General features: G+C 38.9%; 1 protein-coding gene across 14 annotated transcripts in view; it reads right to left on the bottom strand.

The window, feature by feature from the left end:
* Window positions 1-17738, bottom strand: part of PARD3 (par-3 family cell polarity regulator) — a 438577-nt gene that overhangs the window by 116592 nt on the left and 304247 nt on the right. Inside the window, exon 21 of one of the 14 annotated variants that reach the window (XM_079300419.1) lies at window positions 595-1733. The exons of the other annotated variants lie outside the window; for them this stretch is intronic. Within the exon in view, the coding sequence (XP_079156545.1) occupies window positions 1724-1733 (10 nt within the window). The 3' untranslated portion in view covers window positions 595-1723. Of the gene's footprint in view, window positions 1-594; window positions 1734-17738 lie in introns of those variants that run through there. 14 annotated transcript variants of the gene reach the window in all.

The raw sequence follows: 17738 nt of genomic DNA, 5'->3' as shown, positions 1-17738 counted from the left end.
GCAGCACTTCACTCTCAGGTTCACATTAAAAGTGAAATAAAAGCACTGAGACTTCCAACCAAACATGTCTAGAAATAGTGCCAACAGGACACCACAATGCTCACGGACAGTGAAATAAACCAAAGAGTTCTTACAGCTTCCTTCTGACCTGCTAATGTAACATCCTTAAAATACTTAGAGTTCACATGGCATATTTTGCCATTTGTTCCTTTTGATTCTAGGAGAAAAGCCACAACACAGCAACCCTGCAGAATGATTAATTTCTGGCCCTTCAATCAAGAGGTATTATTTATATTGTGTAATCATGTTTATGGCTCTTAAGGCAACTCTTTAAAACCAAAACACAAAAATACAGCATAGGAGCATGCACATAAACTTTGAAGTGTGTGTCCATTGTTTGCACAGATTGGTCATTTCCAAAGTAATTCAGGCATCAGAAAACTAAAACTGTTTACTAACAACCACCTGAAAGGGGATAGGCAGAGGATATGATGGGGTTAAGAAATGCAAAATAGGGTGTAAAGTAAAAGTCTCTGATTTTATATTGTTTCATGTAAAACTGACATACTTAAATTCAAAACACTAACATGTATCTTTTAAACATCCAGCTATTTATTAGAGAGTAATCAAAACCATTGTACAAAGCATTTACATATATGACACAAGAGATTCAAATCAAGTTCTGGATGTTGCACACCAGACAAAAGAGATTGTTTAATTTAAAATAGCCCTAAAACCTCTAGCCCAGAGAGGAGTTTTGGCAGAAAAACAGTGGAGCTGAGCCACTCTGGCCTGATACAGAAAGAGTGCCTGAGGTGGCAGCATGGGTCTGACTGACAGACCTTGCAGAGCTGTGAGGAGACAAGCAACATATGTGGCACTCTAGCACAGCAACTCTGGGATGCTCACATTTGCTTCAGCCTCCTGTCCTTCCTCAACCCATTTAAAATGTCAACAAAGAGAAAGAATCAAATTCTGGAGTACACAGTTTGTTTTTTAAAAAGAAATAATGGTTTAAAAAATGGGGAGGGGGGTTGAAGAAAAAAAATGAATTAGTTATTGCCCATTAGGTTTTGGCAGCAAAGCAGAATTTCTGCCACCATAAATCAATTCATTGCAAGTATGAACAGATATATAGTGAAATCATTACCTTATAAAAAAAAAAAAAAGTATACAGGAAATTTCTAATAATCCTTGTAAGCAATCTAGTAAAAATGTCTGGTCAGGCTGCACGACTGTGAGGAGAGCACTTCTAATGTTAACATGTAATGCAAACCTAGCAGAATTCAATGGTTTGAATTTGCAGATCCAACCACACAAGTCCAGAGCACACAGAGCTCATGTGCATCCCACAGAGGCAGAGCTGGGCACCACACAGGAGCACTTGGAGCAGCACCAGGGCTCACTTTGCTTTGAGCCATGGACAAGTTGTGGCAACAACCTTTCTTCTCTTTCAGGGTTTTCTTCAATTGTCCAGGGATGAATGTTCCTTCTGCTCCGAGGCCCATCCTGATACAATCTCTGGAAGTCAGCTCTGGTTCTTTCCCAGGCTCAGAGGGTGTCACGCTGCTCCCACTCTGACCGGAGACTTCCCAGTGCCCATCTCTGCAAGCTGAGTGGTCATCCCAGCAGTGGACAGCCTGGCAGAGTATGAACCATGGTGGTCTTGCACAGGTGCCTCCTCTGGACTTTGTCACCCACAGAAGTGATCTGTGTGCCATAATCACCACTGCCTGTAACAAGTTCAGCAACATTAACTGCACTGTCCCTACACTGGAACCTGAAAAAACCAACAGCATCCTCCCCCCTCTCTGATCGTGGCTTCATGTTTCTAGAATGATGCACAGTTGTGTGAAATGTGGCTTAGCAATCACAGAGCTTTGAGAAGATCTAAGATAGCATCTCAAGAAGATGCTGAGAGAGCCACTAAGCACTTGAGAAAGGTGCTGAAAAGAACTGTGATGGAGATACATTTGTACACCCCCAACACACCTCCTTTATTTCCACAGGGGTAGTCAACACTCCCCACTCCAAACATCATTCTGTCTTTGTAAGATTACTCTTGCTAGCAATAAATGTGTTTGTTATTTATTTCTATTAAAAGTGTTTGCTTCATGAAGTATGATTTACAGTCATAATGAAACCCACAGCCCAAATCAGCATTCTCTCCACTAAATTTATAGTGGACATTTTAAAATTATTTATTTAACAGTCATAATCGAGCTAAGTTTTTAAGTACAGAAATGCAACATCCAGCAATGCTAAGGCACAACATTAAAACCAGCTGTTAAAACTCTCCCAGCTCTACTGAGGTGTGACTACACTGGTGCCAAGCTATTGAAAATCACCTGTCCTAGATGTTTCCTACTCATATAAATGATGTCTCCTACTCATGAATATTAACCAAAACAGGACAGTCAGAAATAAGACTATTCAGAAATTCAAGCAGTCTATGCAATATCCCTTCAAAACACCAAATACACATCTCACAGTTACTGTGCACTGTCTCCACAGCTAGAAGTAAAGCCCTTTCTGCTGATGTTTGGTGGCCCTTTGTGCAACACCCTGAATTGAATGCCTTGGCCCAATGCAAAGATCTCCCTTCACGTATGTGAAAATTTCACCTCCTTACCAAGTGCAACTTGTCTAGTCCCTGACCTGCCCCATCAACATTGTGTTTGAGACCTTCCCTGCAAGCCACCAGGCTTTGAATCATTTTGAGTCTCACCTCTTACTGCTCAGCTACTCAAAAGGAAGGAGAGATGAAATTAGGATGTATGCCCCATACCTGACCCATGGCAAATTTGGAACCTTACTGCTTCTAATACTATTACTTCCATAATCTGTATATTGAAAGGCCTGGCACACCCACCTAATAAGCTCTCCCACTAAAGTGCCTGCTCACTTGCTGAGAACAGACTGAAACCTGTGAAGTGCAGTCAAAGATCTCAGAAATCACCATCCACTTGTGCTGTGTCAGAGTCTGGCAAGGCCTTGAGGAGACAGCTGAGCTCTGTGATCCCTGCTTAGCTGCTCCCTCCCCAGACACAGGAGCAGCTCTCTGCTGCCTGCAGCTGGGTAGAGTGCCTCAAGCACTTGGTGATTTTCAGGCTTGTCTGAACCTGAGATGGTCTCATTCTCACTGCTAGGGGGCTGGCTGCTGGGATACTTGTTGCAGCTCTCACAAATGCAAATGAAATGACAACTTTCCTTCTGATACAGACATGAAAACTCCATCGCTCAGCATCTGTGCACAGCAATGCTCCTTGCATTAGTGAAAAGGAGGACAGTGCTTAAAAACTAAGGTAGAAACTACTAATGTTGGAATTAAAACCCAAAACCATGCAGAAAAGGAGCATCTGTGGCACTGATGTTCAGACAATCTTGAGAATCCAATCCCAAGCTCTTTTCTTTTGCAGTGTGTGGTGCCAACAATGTGACTGTGAGCTATAAAAGCCCAGCCCAAATCACTACACAAGATACCAATGCACAGACACGAGCTACTACATGATGTGCAGCCAAATTACACACACTACTGCCTCACCAAGTTACCATATTCATAAGGAAAACAGTTCTGTTGCTAAAGCTTGAGTGGCATCAGCTACTCTGAAGCACCTGCAGCTACAGAACCACAACACTGACCTGTGGGCACCACTCCCCTCAACCTCAATTCTTAGAAGCAGAGCACAGATTATTACTCAGAGTAGAAAATAAAAGAGAAAAAAAGAAGTGCACATTTTCCTCCAAATCTCAAGGAACAAAAAAATTTCCATTCTGTTCATAAATATACTTTCACAGATATAGTTTAATGTCCTTCTTTGAGGACACAAACTATATGGTTATAGAAAAACCTCTTCATAATACTAACAATGTTTACTTCATGTAACAGCTATTTTATTCAGTAGCTCTCTCATTTAAACCATGTTATAAAAAGTATAGCTAAAAAGTAGTTTAATTTTATTTTGTAGCTGCACAAGCAAAGAAAAAACTTCCATGACTAATTGAAATACAGGTTGCAAATTAAAAATACCCTGTCTGTCCAAGAGTGTGAGAAATTGATGAAAGAGAGCAGCTGAAATCATGTTCACTCTAATTGCCAAGACACTCCAGAGTTCTACTTAATTTATATCTTCTTAATTCTCCTTTTACATTAAGGGTTGAAGAAAGTTTCAAGATAAGTGTAAATGCTCAAAGTCATATTCCCAGATCCACAGACTTAATCCTCAAATTCAGCCAACGGGAATCACAGTAAGTGAAGAAATTAAAAACTGTAAGAGGACCATCTTTTTAATGTATGATCTCTAGTGCATAACAGCCAAGTCACATCAGAGGAAAGGACCATCCTCAGACTCCATTATACTGGTTTGTCACATTATTATTAATAAAAAGATGAGAACACAGACCTGTATGCCGTAAGCTTGACCCTCAAATAGGAAATCTCATGAACTTTGGATAATCTAATCAAACAAAAATGAATACCCAAACCTCTCTGTCAGCTGGCTCATTTTCAAGCTTACTTGCTTGGATGAGTGTCACCAGCTAGGAGGTGACCTAATCCAAAGTCTATCACACTGAACAGAGAGGCACTGACTAACAAATGCCTTCAGTGGCTTTGGGCCAGTGCATCAGAGCAACTGAACAGTATGAGGCTCAACAGAGCAGACAGCATAGCAGAACACTCAAAGAACAGGCTCAAGCTACAACATGATATTAAAAAATGTGTGAAATGTACATAAAGTACACATGTGGACATAAAGAACATGTAAATGATTTTGCATGAATAAATAGAAATACAGATAGAACAAATGAAGCAAGAAGGATGCATGAGTAATAACAGAAATTCCACATTTACAAGTTACCTCAGAAATAGATTCAGTTTAAAAGAATATATATCAGCATCCTTGACAAAACAGAAATAACATACTCATAATCTGCTAAATGGATTTTACCCTGATGCGTTACTGATGAGATCATTGTCGTCTGCCAAATCATCCACATATTTCATTAGAATAAAGAGCTACAGAAGAAACATGCATTAGTTGATTAATGAAAGAAACACAAAAATTGATTGAGACAAAAGTTCAGTAGCATTATGCTCCTTAATAGAAAAAAGCCCATCATTAAAAATTAACAATTGGTAAGTGTCTTGAGCTATTTTGTCAGTGTTTTCTAGCTTCAAGGCATGCTCTTATCCCCACAGTAGCAAAGAGTATTCACACACACAGACACACATAACACAAGCAGTAAACACTGCTTGAATGATTTTGCAATGATTTCTTTTTCACTCTGCTGTATCAGCAAAATCATAAGATTTATGTTGCAACATATTATTGGAACACACAAAACCATTCTGTTGCTAAAAAAAAACCAAAACAAAAATAAGGATTTAACATAGCACAACAAAAGCGACCCTCTTGAGTGATGACCTGAAGGTTTAGAAATCTTCCATTCCAAGCAAAATTGTGCAAGCACTATTTTTAAAAACATGTTTTTAGATGTAAACATCTATATATTGGAAATTGATTTCTAGAAATAGCCAGTTACCACATGCTCCTAATCAAATTAGCAGATACAATTCTTGTTGGGAGGAAGTGGAATGACTGCTGGAGTGACTCAGCAGCAGCACTGTCCTGAGATGACACAAAAGCACTGATGTGCAGGCACCATGATGCAGGAGCTTGCAGGCATAATTAAAACTGACATTGATAACTTCATTTGCTATGGATTTCCTTGCCAATGTTAAAACTGATAAAGCAGCAATCCTTCTGGAACAACATTCAGCAGAGAACCCCTGCCAGGAGGGCTCCTGGAGAACTCTGCTTTCACAAACCAAGAAAAGCGCCTTTTAAAAGGTCATAGGTAACTCATAAAAATGAATAATACTCTAAAAAGGTTCACCTGTGTCTCTTCAGGCCAATGGTATTTGCCTTCAAGCAACCAAAAAACTCACGTGCTCAGCCACAATCACAGAAATTTAAAGCACTAGAACCAAAGTAGCCATTACTGCAAAATATCATCAGCCCTTTGAAGTGCCCACGTGAAGGTCTTCTGTTCTACTCACACATTTTCTCCCTGCAGCCTCCATATCCCTTTCCAAACATCAAAAAACCATTTTTGAGCCCCATTCAAGGGGATGTTCGAGTACATCTCACCAAACAAAGTTTACTCAGAAAGAACAGACAGGTTGGTGCATGTATCAGAACACTTTCTGTACAGCAGCACCGGTGACTCCCACAACAACTTCCTGGAAAGAAGTGCAAACAACATATGTGATCCATAACTGCTTCCAGCCAGTGAACATAATCTGCCTGCCTTTGTGAGCCAGTATCCCAACTTCGAAGAAAATGGTATGGTGCCAAACTAGAGACATGTCATGAGGTTTCATTCAATTATTTTCATAAACAGTTTTGATAACATTTCCTGAAAGGCATGACACAACAGGCAGAATATTATTCACACCAAGTCGTTCTCTTTTCACAACTTAAGCATTTGTAATATTTACTTCCAGCATAAAATGGTGGAACTTTTAAAAACAGATTTCTTTTATGGAAATCCCATCTGTTTGCAAATTTCTAAACAGAAGATAATCTTCTTGCATTGCTACTCGTGACTGCCTGAAGCTGGCTGGAGTCATGGACAGCTCTAATAAATAAAGAACAAGAAATCAGAATAAAAGCCTACTACTACTTCAAACTACTGAAAAGCAGGCCGAGAAGTTCAAAGAAAGTATGAAAAATGTTACAAAGATACTATTGCAAAGACAGCAGCAAAACACCAGAGATGTCCAAGTGTATTCAGTAAGCAATACCACAACATAGTAAAAGTCACCACAAATAATTCACATTCATGGTGGTCAGACACAACCTGTTAAACTGGGAACTGTGGCATCCCTGAAGAAGTCAGGAATATAAAAAAATCTTCTGCTTAGGTACAATTTTGTTAACAGCCATCAGTGATGGAAGCAACCACAGAAGTAGTATGTGACATTTTAATGGACATTTTGTAACAGTCATTTTAAAGTTTGTGACCAAAGCTCTTTCATGCTGTGAATGTATTCAAAAAAGAGAGTAGTTATTGACCACAGTTATTTGCCCCAAACTTAAATTTGATACACTGTGTGCTACTTGTCATTGAAGAAAGTGGCTCATACATGACTCTCTACTTTGCAGTCCATAATACCACACATAGGGATAACAAAAATCTCCCAAATTCTCAGCATCAACTGCAGTCACTATTAATTAACAAGTTCCTGACAACCTAAAGTACAATGTAGTCATTTTTCTATAACATAAGCAATTTTTCTGTGAAGAAGTAAAATCCTACATCCCAGTGCTACAGGGTGCCAGGCTCAGCCCCCACCTCTGGCTCACACTGTGCCAGAGGTGACAGCACAGGTGACACCACCTTACCCCAGCACTCCCCACAGCTGCCCTGCAGCCACACAGCAAGGTGGGCAACCTCTGCTGCTGCATTTGTCATGCTCCACAGAGCAGTTTAAAAATTGTGGACCCATTTAGGTATGAACAATATTCCACTGCATGGCTCTAACTCCCAGTGTCCACTAGGGATCCTTGGAGACAGTGTTCAAACCATGGCTACTCAGCAACACGCTCTCTCCACAACTATACTTCTAATTCCTGCTCTGTTCATTTCAATGCATTATTGTTTCCAAATACAATGCTTCAAATTGCAAATTATGTCTGGCTCAAGGGCGATTATGAAAAACACTAGCACTTCTGCTTCTGTGTGAATAACTCTGATAATAATGAGTGATTGATTGAGCTCCAAGAAGTCTAAGTGATGAGAAGGGTCAATTTGAACATTTTTATTAGCTTCTTTTGTTAAATCTAACACTTTGCCAGGCCAGAGACAAATACTGCATCTGGTTATCATGATTTTTTGCAACCCTAGAGAAGTACAATTTAGAAAATGGGTACTGGTCTAAAGGCAGACCTTATAAGAAATGCTAATGAAACACAAAAACCCACCCATTTTACTGGCACTCAAGAGATGGCTAAAGGAAAAGAGAACAAAAAGAAAAAGTTACAAGGGAAATTTGCTTCAAGACTTTCCTGCCAGAAAAGAGGGAAAAAAAATCCCTCAGTAACACTAAGAGGCATTACGGCTGCATTTTACAACCAAAACACTTTGCTTAATAGGCCTGCCTTAGGTAAACATGAGCTACAACATGAAAATCACTGAAAATGCTCACTAAGCACATGCAACAGCAGAGAAATTAGGACAGAAATGTAATGCACAAGCTAGTTAGACCAGGAAATTGCAGTAACATTATTCCAAGAACTGAAGTCTTGCAGTCATGCAATTACACTGTATAAAATCAGCAAAAGTTAACACAGACACACAAAAAGTTAATCAAACTAGTTGCAGTTCATCCAGAACCTTCTAAAGATTAAATTTTCCCTACAGATCTCATTACCTAGAAACATTAATACATCAGTCAGCACTTTTTCTGTCATTTACTAGAGATCTTTGTTGATGCACACCCCCTAGAAAATGACCTCTGCAGGGTAAATTAAGCAATAGGTGATGTCTCTGTATCTTTAGCCTCATTCACATATTTACATTTACAGGAGATAGAGAAGCCACAACTTCCAGGAGAAGACCACAGTCAACACTGTAGGATTTATGGGACAAGTCTAAAAATATTCCTAAATCCAGAGAAGTGTGCAGCTGCCATTCTCTTCTCAGAGGATGCCTACAACACCAAAAAGCAATTTTCCCCACTGCACCCCAGTGCTGATGGCTCTAGGTTACAGTTTAGGGTCTCCTGTCTCATTCTACGTTTCAGTGCCCCTCAAGTCTCCTTGTGATTAAAAGATAAAGTTTAATTCTATAACCAAATTAATAATGCCAACAGGACACCTTTACAAAGTACCCTAGAACACAATTCATTTAAATGTCCTTGAAGTGCTCAAGACCAGGTTGGATGGAATTTTGAGCAATCTGATCTAGTGGAAGATATCCATACTCAGTAGGGGTTAGAAATTGATGGTCTTTAAGTTCCAACTCAAACCATTCTGTGATCTACATTATCATGAAATGCAGAGAGCAAAAAAAAAACCAGGCACATTATTTTGAAAGTTTGCTACAAACACAGGGTTACAGCACAGGTACTCAGTCAGAACCAAGGCTCTGGGTAATACTAATATGCCACTGCTGCCTTCACTCTGTTCTATCAGCTGATATTCTGTCTTACAGCAGGAAAATTTAGTTTACACATGCTGCATCTTCTGGCTGGAAAATGAAGAGCAAGACTTTGCACTGCAGCAGCAGCAGCATAAACCATCTCTGGAGCAGATGCAGTGAGACTCAGGTGGGTCATTGCTGGGACAGCAGCCTGACTGCAAGTCCCTGCAGCAGCTGCTTCCAGGGCTTGCCCAGAGCTACCTGGAGCCCTGGAGATGCCTGGCATCCTGTAGCTGCCAGTAGTCAGAGCTTGAGCTGTCTTCATGGTAACTGCAGTTGAAATAACTATATCAATTGTGATTTACACTGCTGATTATTGTAGGGACAAGCTGGGAGCTGGGATTTTTTCAGATTCAATAGATGTACAAAGCAGGACTTGCTCAGGACTAGTTACAGGCAAGAGAAGTGGGGTGGTGAGTTGAGTGATGGTTTTGGGTGTTTTTTTCATTGATTTGTTTTTTGGTGGGTTTTTGTTTTTTTTTTCTTTTTCTTTTTTTGTTTGGGTTTTTTTGTTTGGTTTTTTTTTTTTTTTTGTTTTTTTTTTTGTTGTTGTTGTTGTTTTGGGGGGGTTTTTTGTTTTTTTTTGTTGTTGTTGGTTTTTTTTTTTTTTTTTTTTTTTTTTTTTTTTGTTCCAGCCACCATATAAATAAGTTCCTAGCACTGAAAATCTCAGACTTGGACCAGCCCCATACACACTGACATTATTATTCTCATCTCTACATGCTCAGGCATTATAGGAAGCAAATGACTAGGTCTATATTTATTTAGAAATTCAGACAGATGATGTTTAAAATAAACCCAGACTTGACTTCAAAGATATCTGGCTCTTGAGATGTTCTTCTTCAAATGATAACAGCTCTGCTCACATTCAGTGCTGCATACAGTATACAGCAATTGTCACTGCCATTTCACTATTTCTTCTGAATAGATAGCCTAAAATAAACCTTGGAAAAAAAAAAAAACCCAAACAATGAAAATGGCACTGATTCTTCACATTTCCTTTAACTTACACAAGCAGTTTTCTTCCTTTGGGCTTATAAAAGCCAAACAGAACTAGCAAAGTATTTGGAGCTTTACCGATGATACCAGGACTCCCAATGGTTACAGATTATAATATTGTTGGTATCATTACATGCTCAGCAACATCGGAGGAAAGAAATACTTTAATTGTCACACTACATCTGAAATTCCTGCTTGTGCCAGCATGTTGTGCTCTGAATTTCAGGATTTTAGCATTATGTGTTAAAGACAATGATAGCATCTATAACAACATTGTGAAATATTTGAGATTTATTTGTGGTATGCTGCTGTTGAAATGTGTAATAACAATTCAGCTTGCATACTAAACACACCTGGTGTTGAATATGCTAGAGGCACTAGCAGTCAGTATAAAAATATACTACATTTATTATTGTGGTACTCAAAATTGCTGATAAAGATAAGATTCTAGATGCATTTTTGTTATTTATTCTTCTTTTCCAGATCTTTTAAAGCTAATCCATAAACTTTTAGACTGGTTAGACTTTTTTTTACCAAGCACTACATGTAACAGCATAGCATGAAAAAGGAAATTACATTCATTTTCAGTGACTCATCTATCCAATATCCACCTTCAAATTACACTCAACACCAGTATTTGGGAGCTCCAGCATGTTTTTAGCATACATATATTTTATATTGATACAATACGAAACACCACAGGACATCAAAACCCTTGGAGACACTAGCATGGACCAGATAATAACCCATTTTTAAAATGAGAAAATAGTTCCTCTTGAAAGTTTAAACAGCTTGCCAAACTCCAGGAGTTTTTTTGTATTGCAAACACAAAAAACATTAGGACTACTATGCAGATTTCATTGACAAAGCTAAATCTGTGAAGTTAATAGTCAGTTAGCATTGACTGAACTAGTTACTTGTAACAGAGAATTTCTCTACCAATACAGCATTTCCAACATACTTTCAACACAAAATACAAACTCTTTAAAACAGCCATATCAGTATTATGCTGTTATATTTATTGAAATTAGTCAAGTTCACCAAGTAGTTCCATGAAACAATGCTATGTTCTTTTTCCTTTTTGGACTAGGAGCACAAGACTGATAGCAACAAAGTCCTGAAAAAAGTGTTAACATTTGTAGAAACTAAGAATTTATCTTCTGCAAAAGCAAACATTTCAAAATTTACTGTTAACCACATCATCAGCTAGACCAAACATACACTGTAAAACTAGTTCTTGAATTCATTCCAGCAGGGTCTATTTTATAAACATCTACAGCCCTTTCTTGCACTCCTGCTTATTGTAAGTTTGCGCAGAAGTGGTAAAATTTAATATCCAGTGGAACACTACATTAACTACTGAAATGTTATTGCACATCAAAAAGGTTTACTGCTGCTTTGTAAACATGCTTACCTGAGTGCCATAAAATGCTGACATAATGAGTCAGGTCTACTGTGGTGCACTGCAATCAGGTCTGTGCACTTGAAATGCAAAAGCAGCTCCTTGACACAAAAGTCATTAACACAATCTCTAAAAGACATTTTTGTATACGGAATACCTCAAATTTTGTAGTATTTTGGGATTAGGTAAATATACCCCAAATTATCAGTAGCAGCACAAATTGCCCAGAACAGAATATGGGCACACACTGTGTTTTGTACTTGAGCACCAAGGCACTGTCCCAAGAAACTCCCACAGAAAGTCTGGAAGACAGGCCTGGGAAGAACTGTGTATGGTCACCCAGGTCTGGCAGCCCACCCCTGGGGTACTGCTCAGTGCCAGAGGCAAAGCACTGGGATACAGGGACTTCCTGGCTATCATTTAACTCTTGTGTGACCAAATTCTTATGCTCTTACATTAAATCCTAAGGAATCAAACAGGAGTGGAATTAAAAATAACCCTTTCTCCCCCTCCAAAAGTAAAATAAACTTCCTCCTTTTATGAATGGCTGAACTACAAATGTCTGAGGCTTTACTTGATACATGTACTTTGGGATAAAAATGAAAAGTATCAGCATTAATATAACACTAATTTTAGATATTCAATAAAAAACAGCTGACAATTTCTGGTGCAGCATGAGATAGTAGAAAGGAAGATTTATGTCAATTGTTTCTTCCTCAGTTCCACAGAAAACAATCACCTTTTCCAGCTCAGTGGATCATATAAGACACTATTACCACATCAGCCAATCAGCTCAGGATCCTAATAGTTGCCAGTCCAAGACAATTTAGAGTAAGATTTTTGGAAGCACGGTGAAAAAAAAAAACAATAACTAACTCTTTATAGAGAAGTTCTTCCTTAACTTAGCATGTCATGAATGCCATGAGTCTCAAATACGGGCTCAGGTTCCTCTTGGGGTCCTGTGAGCAGCCCCTCAGGGTAACAGTATATCACAAAGGTCCTTTAAAATGTCCTTTTTTGCATGAAAATCTTATACCACATCCACATGTTCTTGATTCATGAGAAGGATAAGTACATGCTGATTGATTCACATTTTTTTGTACCAGCAATTATTCAGTGTCTCTTATTCCTGTCTTACCAAGGACAAATACTTTTTACCAGGAGAGTGGTTAAGCACTGGAACAGGCTGCTGAGAGAGGCTGCTGACTCTCCATCCTTGGAGATATTTGAAACTAAACTGGGCATGACACTCAGCTGATGAAAAATTGAAGCTGGGCTGCTGTGAGTAGGAGATGAACCAAGCAGAAAACCTTTCTTGCCTAAATCACTAAGAGTGTAGTATTTTGAATATCTCTTCAGTTCCTCCTAATTTTTTTTTTCTCCAGAAGTCATTGACAGATTCAAAGTGGGGGACATACTATTTCTATACCCCATTGTCACTGAGCTTCTAATATTTCCTTCTTATTCTTCCTACAAAACTTGTGTTCCTCTTAGTTTTTCCTGAAGTAACAATTTAAAAGCCTAAGTAAGCCCTCTGAAAGCCTTATACCTACTATTTTCCTATGCATTCAGGGAAACACAGGTGCTCATCAACTATTTCTGTGCTGGTGTATTCTATTCCAGAAATTATACACTGGTTTAATCCCATTTTGCCATATTCACTGAAGAGTTGCATAATTATGTCTTTAATGACTACTTTGCACAATAGTAGGACATGTTAACATCTTTGCAGGAGGCAGCAGCCTGCCAGCACACCACAAACACAGATCATTGCTCCTGGGAACTGAAATGCAGCACTAGGTTGGAGCTTTGCCTTTTAGAAAAGGGTCAGGTGTCCTGCAGCTGCCAACTTAAGTACCTTAAGAAAATATGACTTAGCCACCTATGTCATCCCAGATACAAAAGTATATTAAGTTGCATTAATTTTCCTCTAAGTCAACGTTCCTATTCCTGCTTTTAAGAAGGATTTTCAAAGATGACTCTGCTTTAAAAACATCATCTACAGCATCCATAATATATACCAATGTAGAGGTGCTATCAGTAGTGAATTAAACCCCAAAAGAACCTTTCCAAGAGATAACAAAACAAATGTCATTAATAGAGCTTTTCACCTAACAAATACTTCATGCCTCAATACAGCATTTATTCATGATGCTTTGTTATGGACTAGGGCACTGCCTGTTTAGTCTTCAATTATCACATGAGCTGGAGGAAAAAATCCTCTTTCTCTATGAGCTTAAACTGAAATTGACTTGAATCTCTGAACTGTCAACAAATTCTTCCCTGAAAAGGCTGGCTTTGCAGAGATTATAAAGAAGGTGTCATCCTTGACACTTGTGTTCTATATTCATCCAGCAGGCCTGGAAGAGAAGAGCGCAGAACGCGGGGCAGGATGGGCTCAGCTGTCACCCTGCCTGCCTCCCTCGCTTGCTCTGCAGGCAAAGACAGTGCTGGAGGTGTCAAAGGTTCTCTATTTAAAGTCGCTGACAAGCAAAGGAAGAACACTGGGAGAATATGTTAGCAGCCACTATGAACTTGTCTCTAGTAACAAGTCATCCTGACACTTCTGGATGTTAGAAACAAGAGCCCTGATTCCATTGAAATTTTTTAAAAAACCCAAAACAATCAAACCCCCATACACTACACCACCATCAGATTTATAAGTTCAAGATTTACTCAGGGAAAATCCAGTGCTGAGAAGACATAGAGCAAAGCCCTGCTTTCTGTCAGAGTGACAAACCAGAAAGCCACATATGATTATGTTAATCTCCCACTTCAAATCTCCCTTGCACAATTGCATACCACTGCTTTCTGTGTTTCGTTTAAAAGTCATAGAGTTTACTAACCACTTAATGAAGCTGCATTCCTTAAATCCCTGACAGATTATGTGAACTTGTTTGGTTTAGAAACATAAATTTGCCATTCCACTATGCCCTGCCCCAATGACATCTTAGCCAAAAGCTGGTGTGCTCAGGGCTGCAGGCAATGAAACACACCTCTCCTCAAAGCAGCTGCCTCCATCAGCAGCAGCAAACAGGGAAGCAAAGAAATGCACAGAGAAAGGAAGGAGCACTGCTTGCCTTTGCAAAAAAGAGAAGTTATTTCCAATCAAGCTTATCTCTTTCAGTCCCTTATTTAGTTTTAATTGGAAAGAAGGAAGTGAAGAATATGAAAATGCTTTGAAAGACCCTTGTAAGAGTCCTGGCTAATCATCTGCATCAAAGATGACAATTTGCTGCATGGCTGATTTAATTTGAAAGGTTTTTCTGATGCTGTGTGTCCCAGTGGCCTGCTGAAACTTTGAAAATGGATCAGGACAAAGTAGCCCAGAGGAGCACAGCAAACGTGCATCAACAGTATCCAGCTTGCAGACAGGATGAGGTTGGTGTTCCTCCTCTGAAGTTTGAAAGGATATCCTGCTTAGACTCTGGATCCAGGATTATAGTAGGCCATGCATTTTCTAGCTAGTGGCAGAAGGGGGGAAGCAGATGTGGACTTAATGACAGTTGTGCCAGCTGGCTTGTAATAGCAGCAGGCAAAAACCAGAGCACAGAGGGCCCCAGATTCCATTTACCTGACCAACGACCCAGCTCAGTGCTCCTGATGAAAGTCTCAGCACAGGCTCCACAAGCTGTCGGCAGCGTTCTCATATGAGCATCAGCAAACCCAGGCACAATCCAGTGCGCACACAACCAGCTCCCAAGTTTGAAATGATGCAGCTGACGGGTGTTTAAGCACTAACCTCCTCCTCTGTGTTCCAAAGCTCAAGATTTATGGCATTTTGTTTCATGAGCACTAAAGAAAAAGACCTCTAACTTTTAGAGCTCATTCCCATGTTTTCTATTAAGCCCATATATCAGTAAGCGTCATTCACCAATACAAAGTCCAATTAGTCATGCTTCCAAGGAAAATGTCATTATTGCTTCTTCTTAAGCTACTGAATGATAGAAATCAGACCACAGATTTTGTTTTATCAAGTTTGAGGTATTTGCCAGTCCTGCTGATTAGGATATAATTCAACAGTATTTTACACAACTCTGACACGTTTTAGTTATTGTGCCTAGCTAAAAGTATGAAGATTGCTATTAAATGAAAGAGTAAGAAGGTCATTACTAAATCAGTGGTGTAACCTTTGTGAGTTGCTTTTCATCTCCTCACAGACATTACAATGAGAAAACTTAAATGAAAACCAGAATAGGCAATACAAGGAAGTCATGTAACAAGCAACAGTAACCCACATAGGTTATTCTCCCAAATGCCTAGTCAGTGGTCTCAGATAATTAATGTGGTTAAAATGTGTAATTCAGAGCTACAAACAGTATGTTTATAAATCTGGACATGTCCAGTGCACCTTGGAAACAGCTGTGTGGGGGGAAAAAATAGCCAGCAATATATCTGATTTCAACTAAACAAGTTTGCAAACTAAATTATCTATTTCCTCTCACAGAACTGGAAGACACAACACTGCAAGGTTCCCAGTAACCATTTTAAATGCAATTAAATCTAATTAGGATTCAATTTTAATGGCAATCTGGGGATATTACATTTGCATTGGTTATTCAGTGCATTGATTTACCCACCTATATGCTACAACACTTAAAATGGGAATTAAGGATCAGCTACCATACATTGTGACTTTACATCTCCATCAACATTACAGGTGAAATCTTAAAATATGCAACCTCTGATACAAAAAACATCTATGCATATGATTAATTTTGAGTATGTTGTCTTGCTCTGTGATGCTCAATACACAATGCTTATGTTCTCCATTGAAAAGTCATGTTTATGTGGGACTTCGGTATTAATTCTTATGGTAGAAAATTTATTTACTTCACATAATATACTTATCCACAGATGCTTCAAATTACATTACACCTATTGCATAAATAACCTCCAAAACTGATGCAGATATTTCTTGATTAAACCCCAGATTAAGAAACAAGTCATATTTCCCATATTTTGTTCTCATCATCTGCTCCTGACACAAATCTAAATATACCATATGAATTTTCAAAGCCATTTTTCTCCAACTATATCAAGAGTTAATTGTTTCAGTAGATTTGGTTTTTTATCAGGCAATGAGTGACTGTCCCTAGATATTTTCAGCAAGACATCACTAGCTAGCTTGGCCCCCCTACTATTCCCTTTCCTGCATTTGAAAACACAGAGCTGCTTCTTCCTCCTCATTATTCTCAAAGTCTTGCAGGTTCATTTTCTCCTATTGCTCACATCCTTTCCTGAGCTGACCACTTGCTGGATATATTTTACAACACCGGTCCAGTCACCCATAAAACAACTATATCCAAGCTTGTGCACTGGCAAGAAGAGAGAATTAAAGAAGGGACTGTAAGTGATCAGCAGCACCACAGCAGATGTGTCATTTCATCATCATCATCATCAAAAACTTCAAATACAACATTTCAAATCTTCCTCTCACATCCTATGGGGATCCACTTTCATAAAAATACTGTGTACATGACAGGGGCAAAAGGAGGGGAAGAAGACACTCTGCACCATTTTTCTCTCAGGAGAGGAATGCCGAAGAATTGCACAACACAGAGACCCATCAAATTAATGTGCTTCTACCAGCACTAATTACAGACACACTCTTTGAAACTGTGAAGACTTTCTTAAGGCAGCACTACAATGACTTCAACTACTGATTGTTTTTGTCAGGTTAATTTTTATCAAGAAACAAAATCTCTTAAAATCTCTCTTAAAAATAAACAAAATGAGTAAATGAGTAAACATATTTCGTATTGCATTTGGAGAAGCATACAGATTTTTATAAACTTCTGATGTCAGAATATATATCCACTGAAGGCTTCTTAGCAGAAAAACAAAAAACTAGCAGAACTTCATATCAGCTTCCCAAAACCTTTTTGCTCAGCTGGCAACACCTGCCTCTCCTCCAACAGACCAATATTTCTGCTCAACACTTTTCTAGTCTAACTTCTGTCCTATTTTCATCTGTCAAGAGACTTCCCAACCAAATGGCAGAGTTAAATAATCTGTTGTGTCCTGAAATGTCAATTTGAAAAAAGAAATACACACATGCTCAGACAGATTTATGTCACAGTCAGAAGGGTGAACTTCCAGCCTGTGCTGGCAAAGGTCCTCTGGAAAT

Source organism: Erithacus rubecula (assembly GCF_903797595.1).
Source record: "Erithacus rubecula genome assembly, chromosome: 3".
Classification (NCBI taxonomy): Eukaryota; Metazoa; Chordata; class Aves; order Passeriformes; family Muscicapidae; genus Erithacus; species Erithacus rubecula.
The sequence above is the reverse complement of the archived record's forward strand: the minus strand, read 5'-3'. Positions and strand labels throughout refer to the sequence as shown.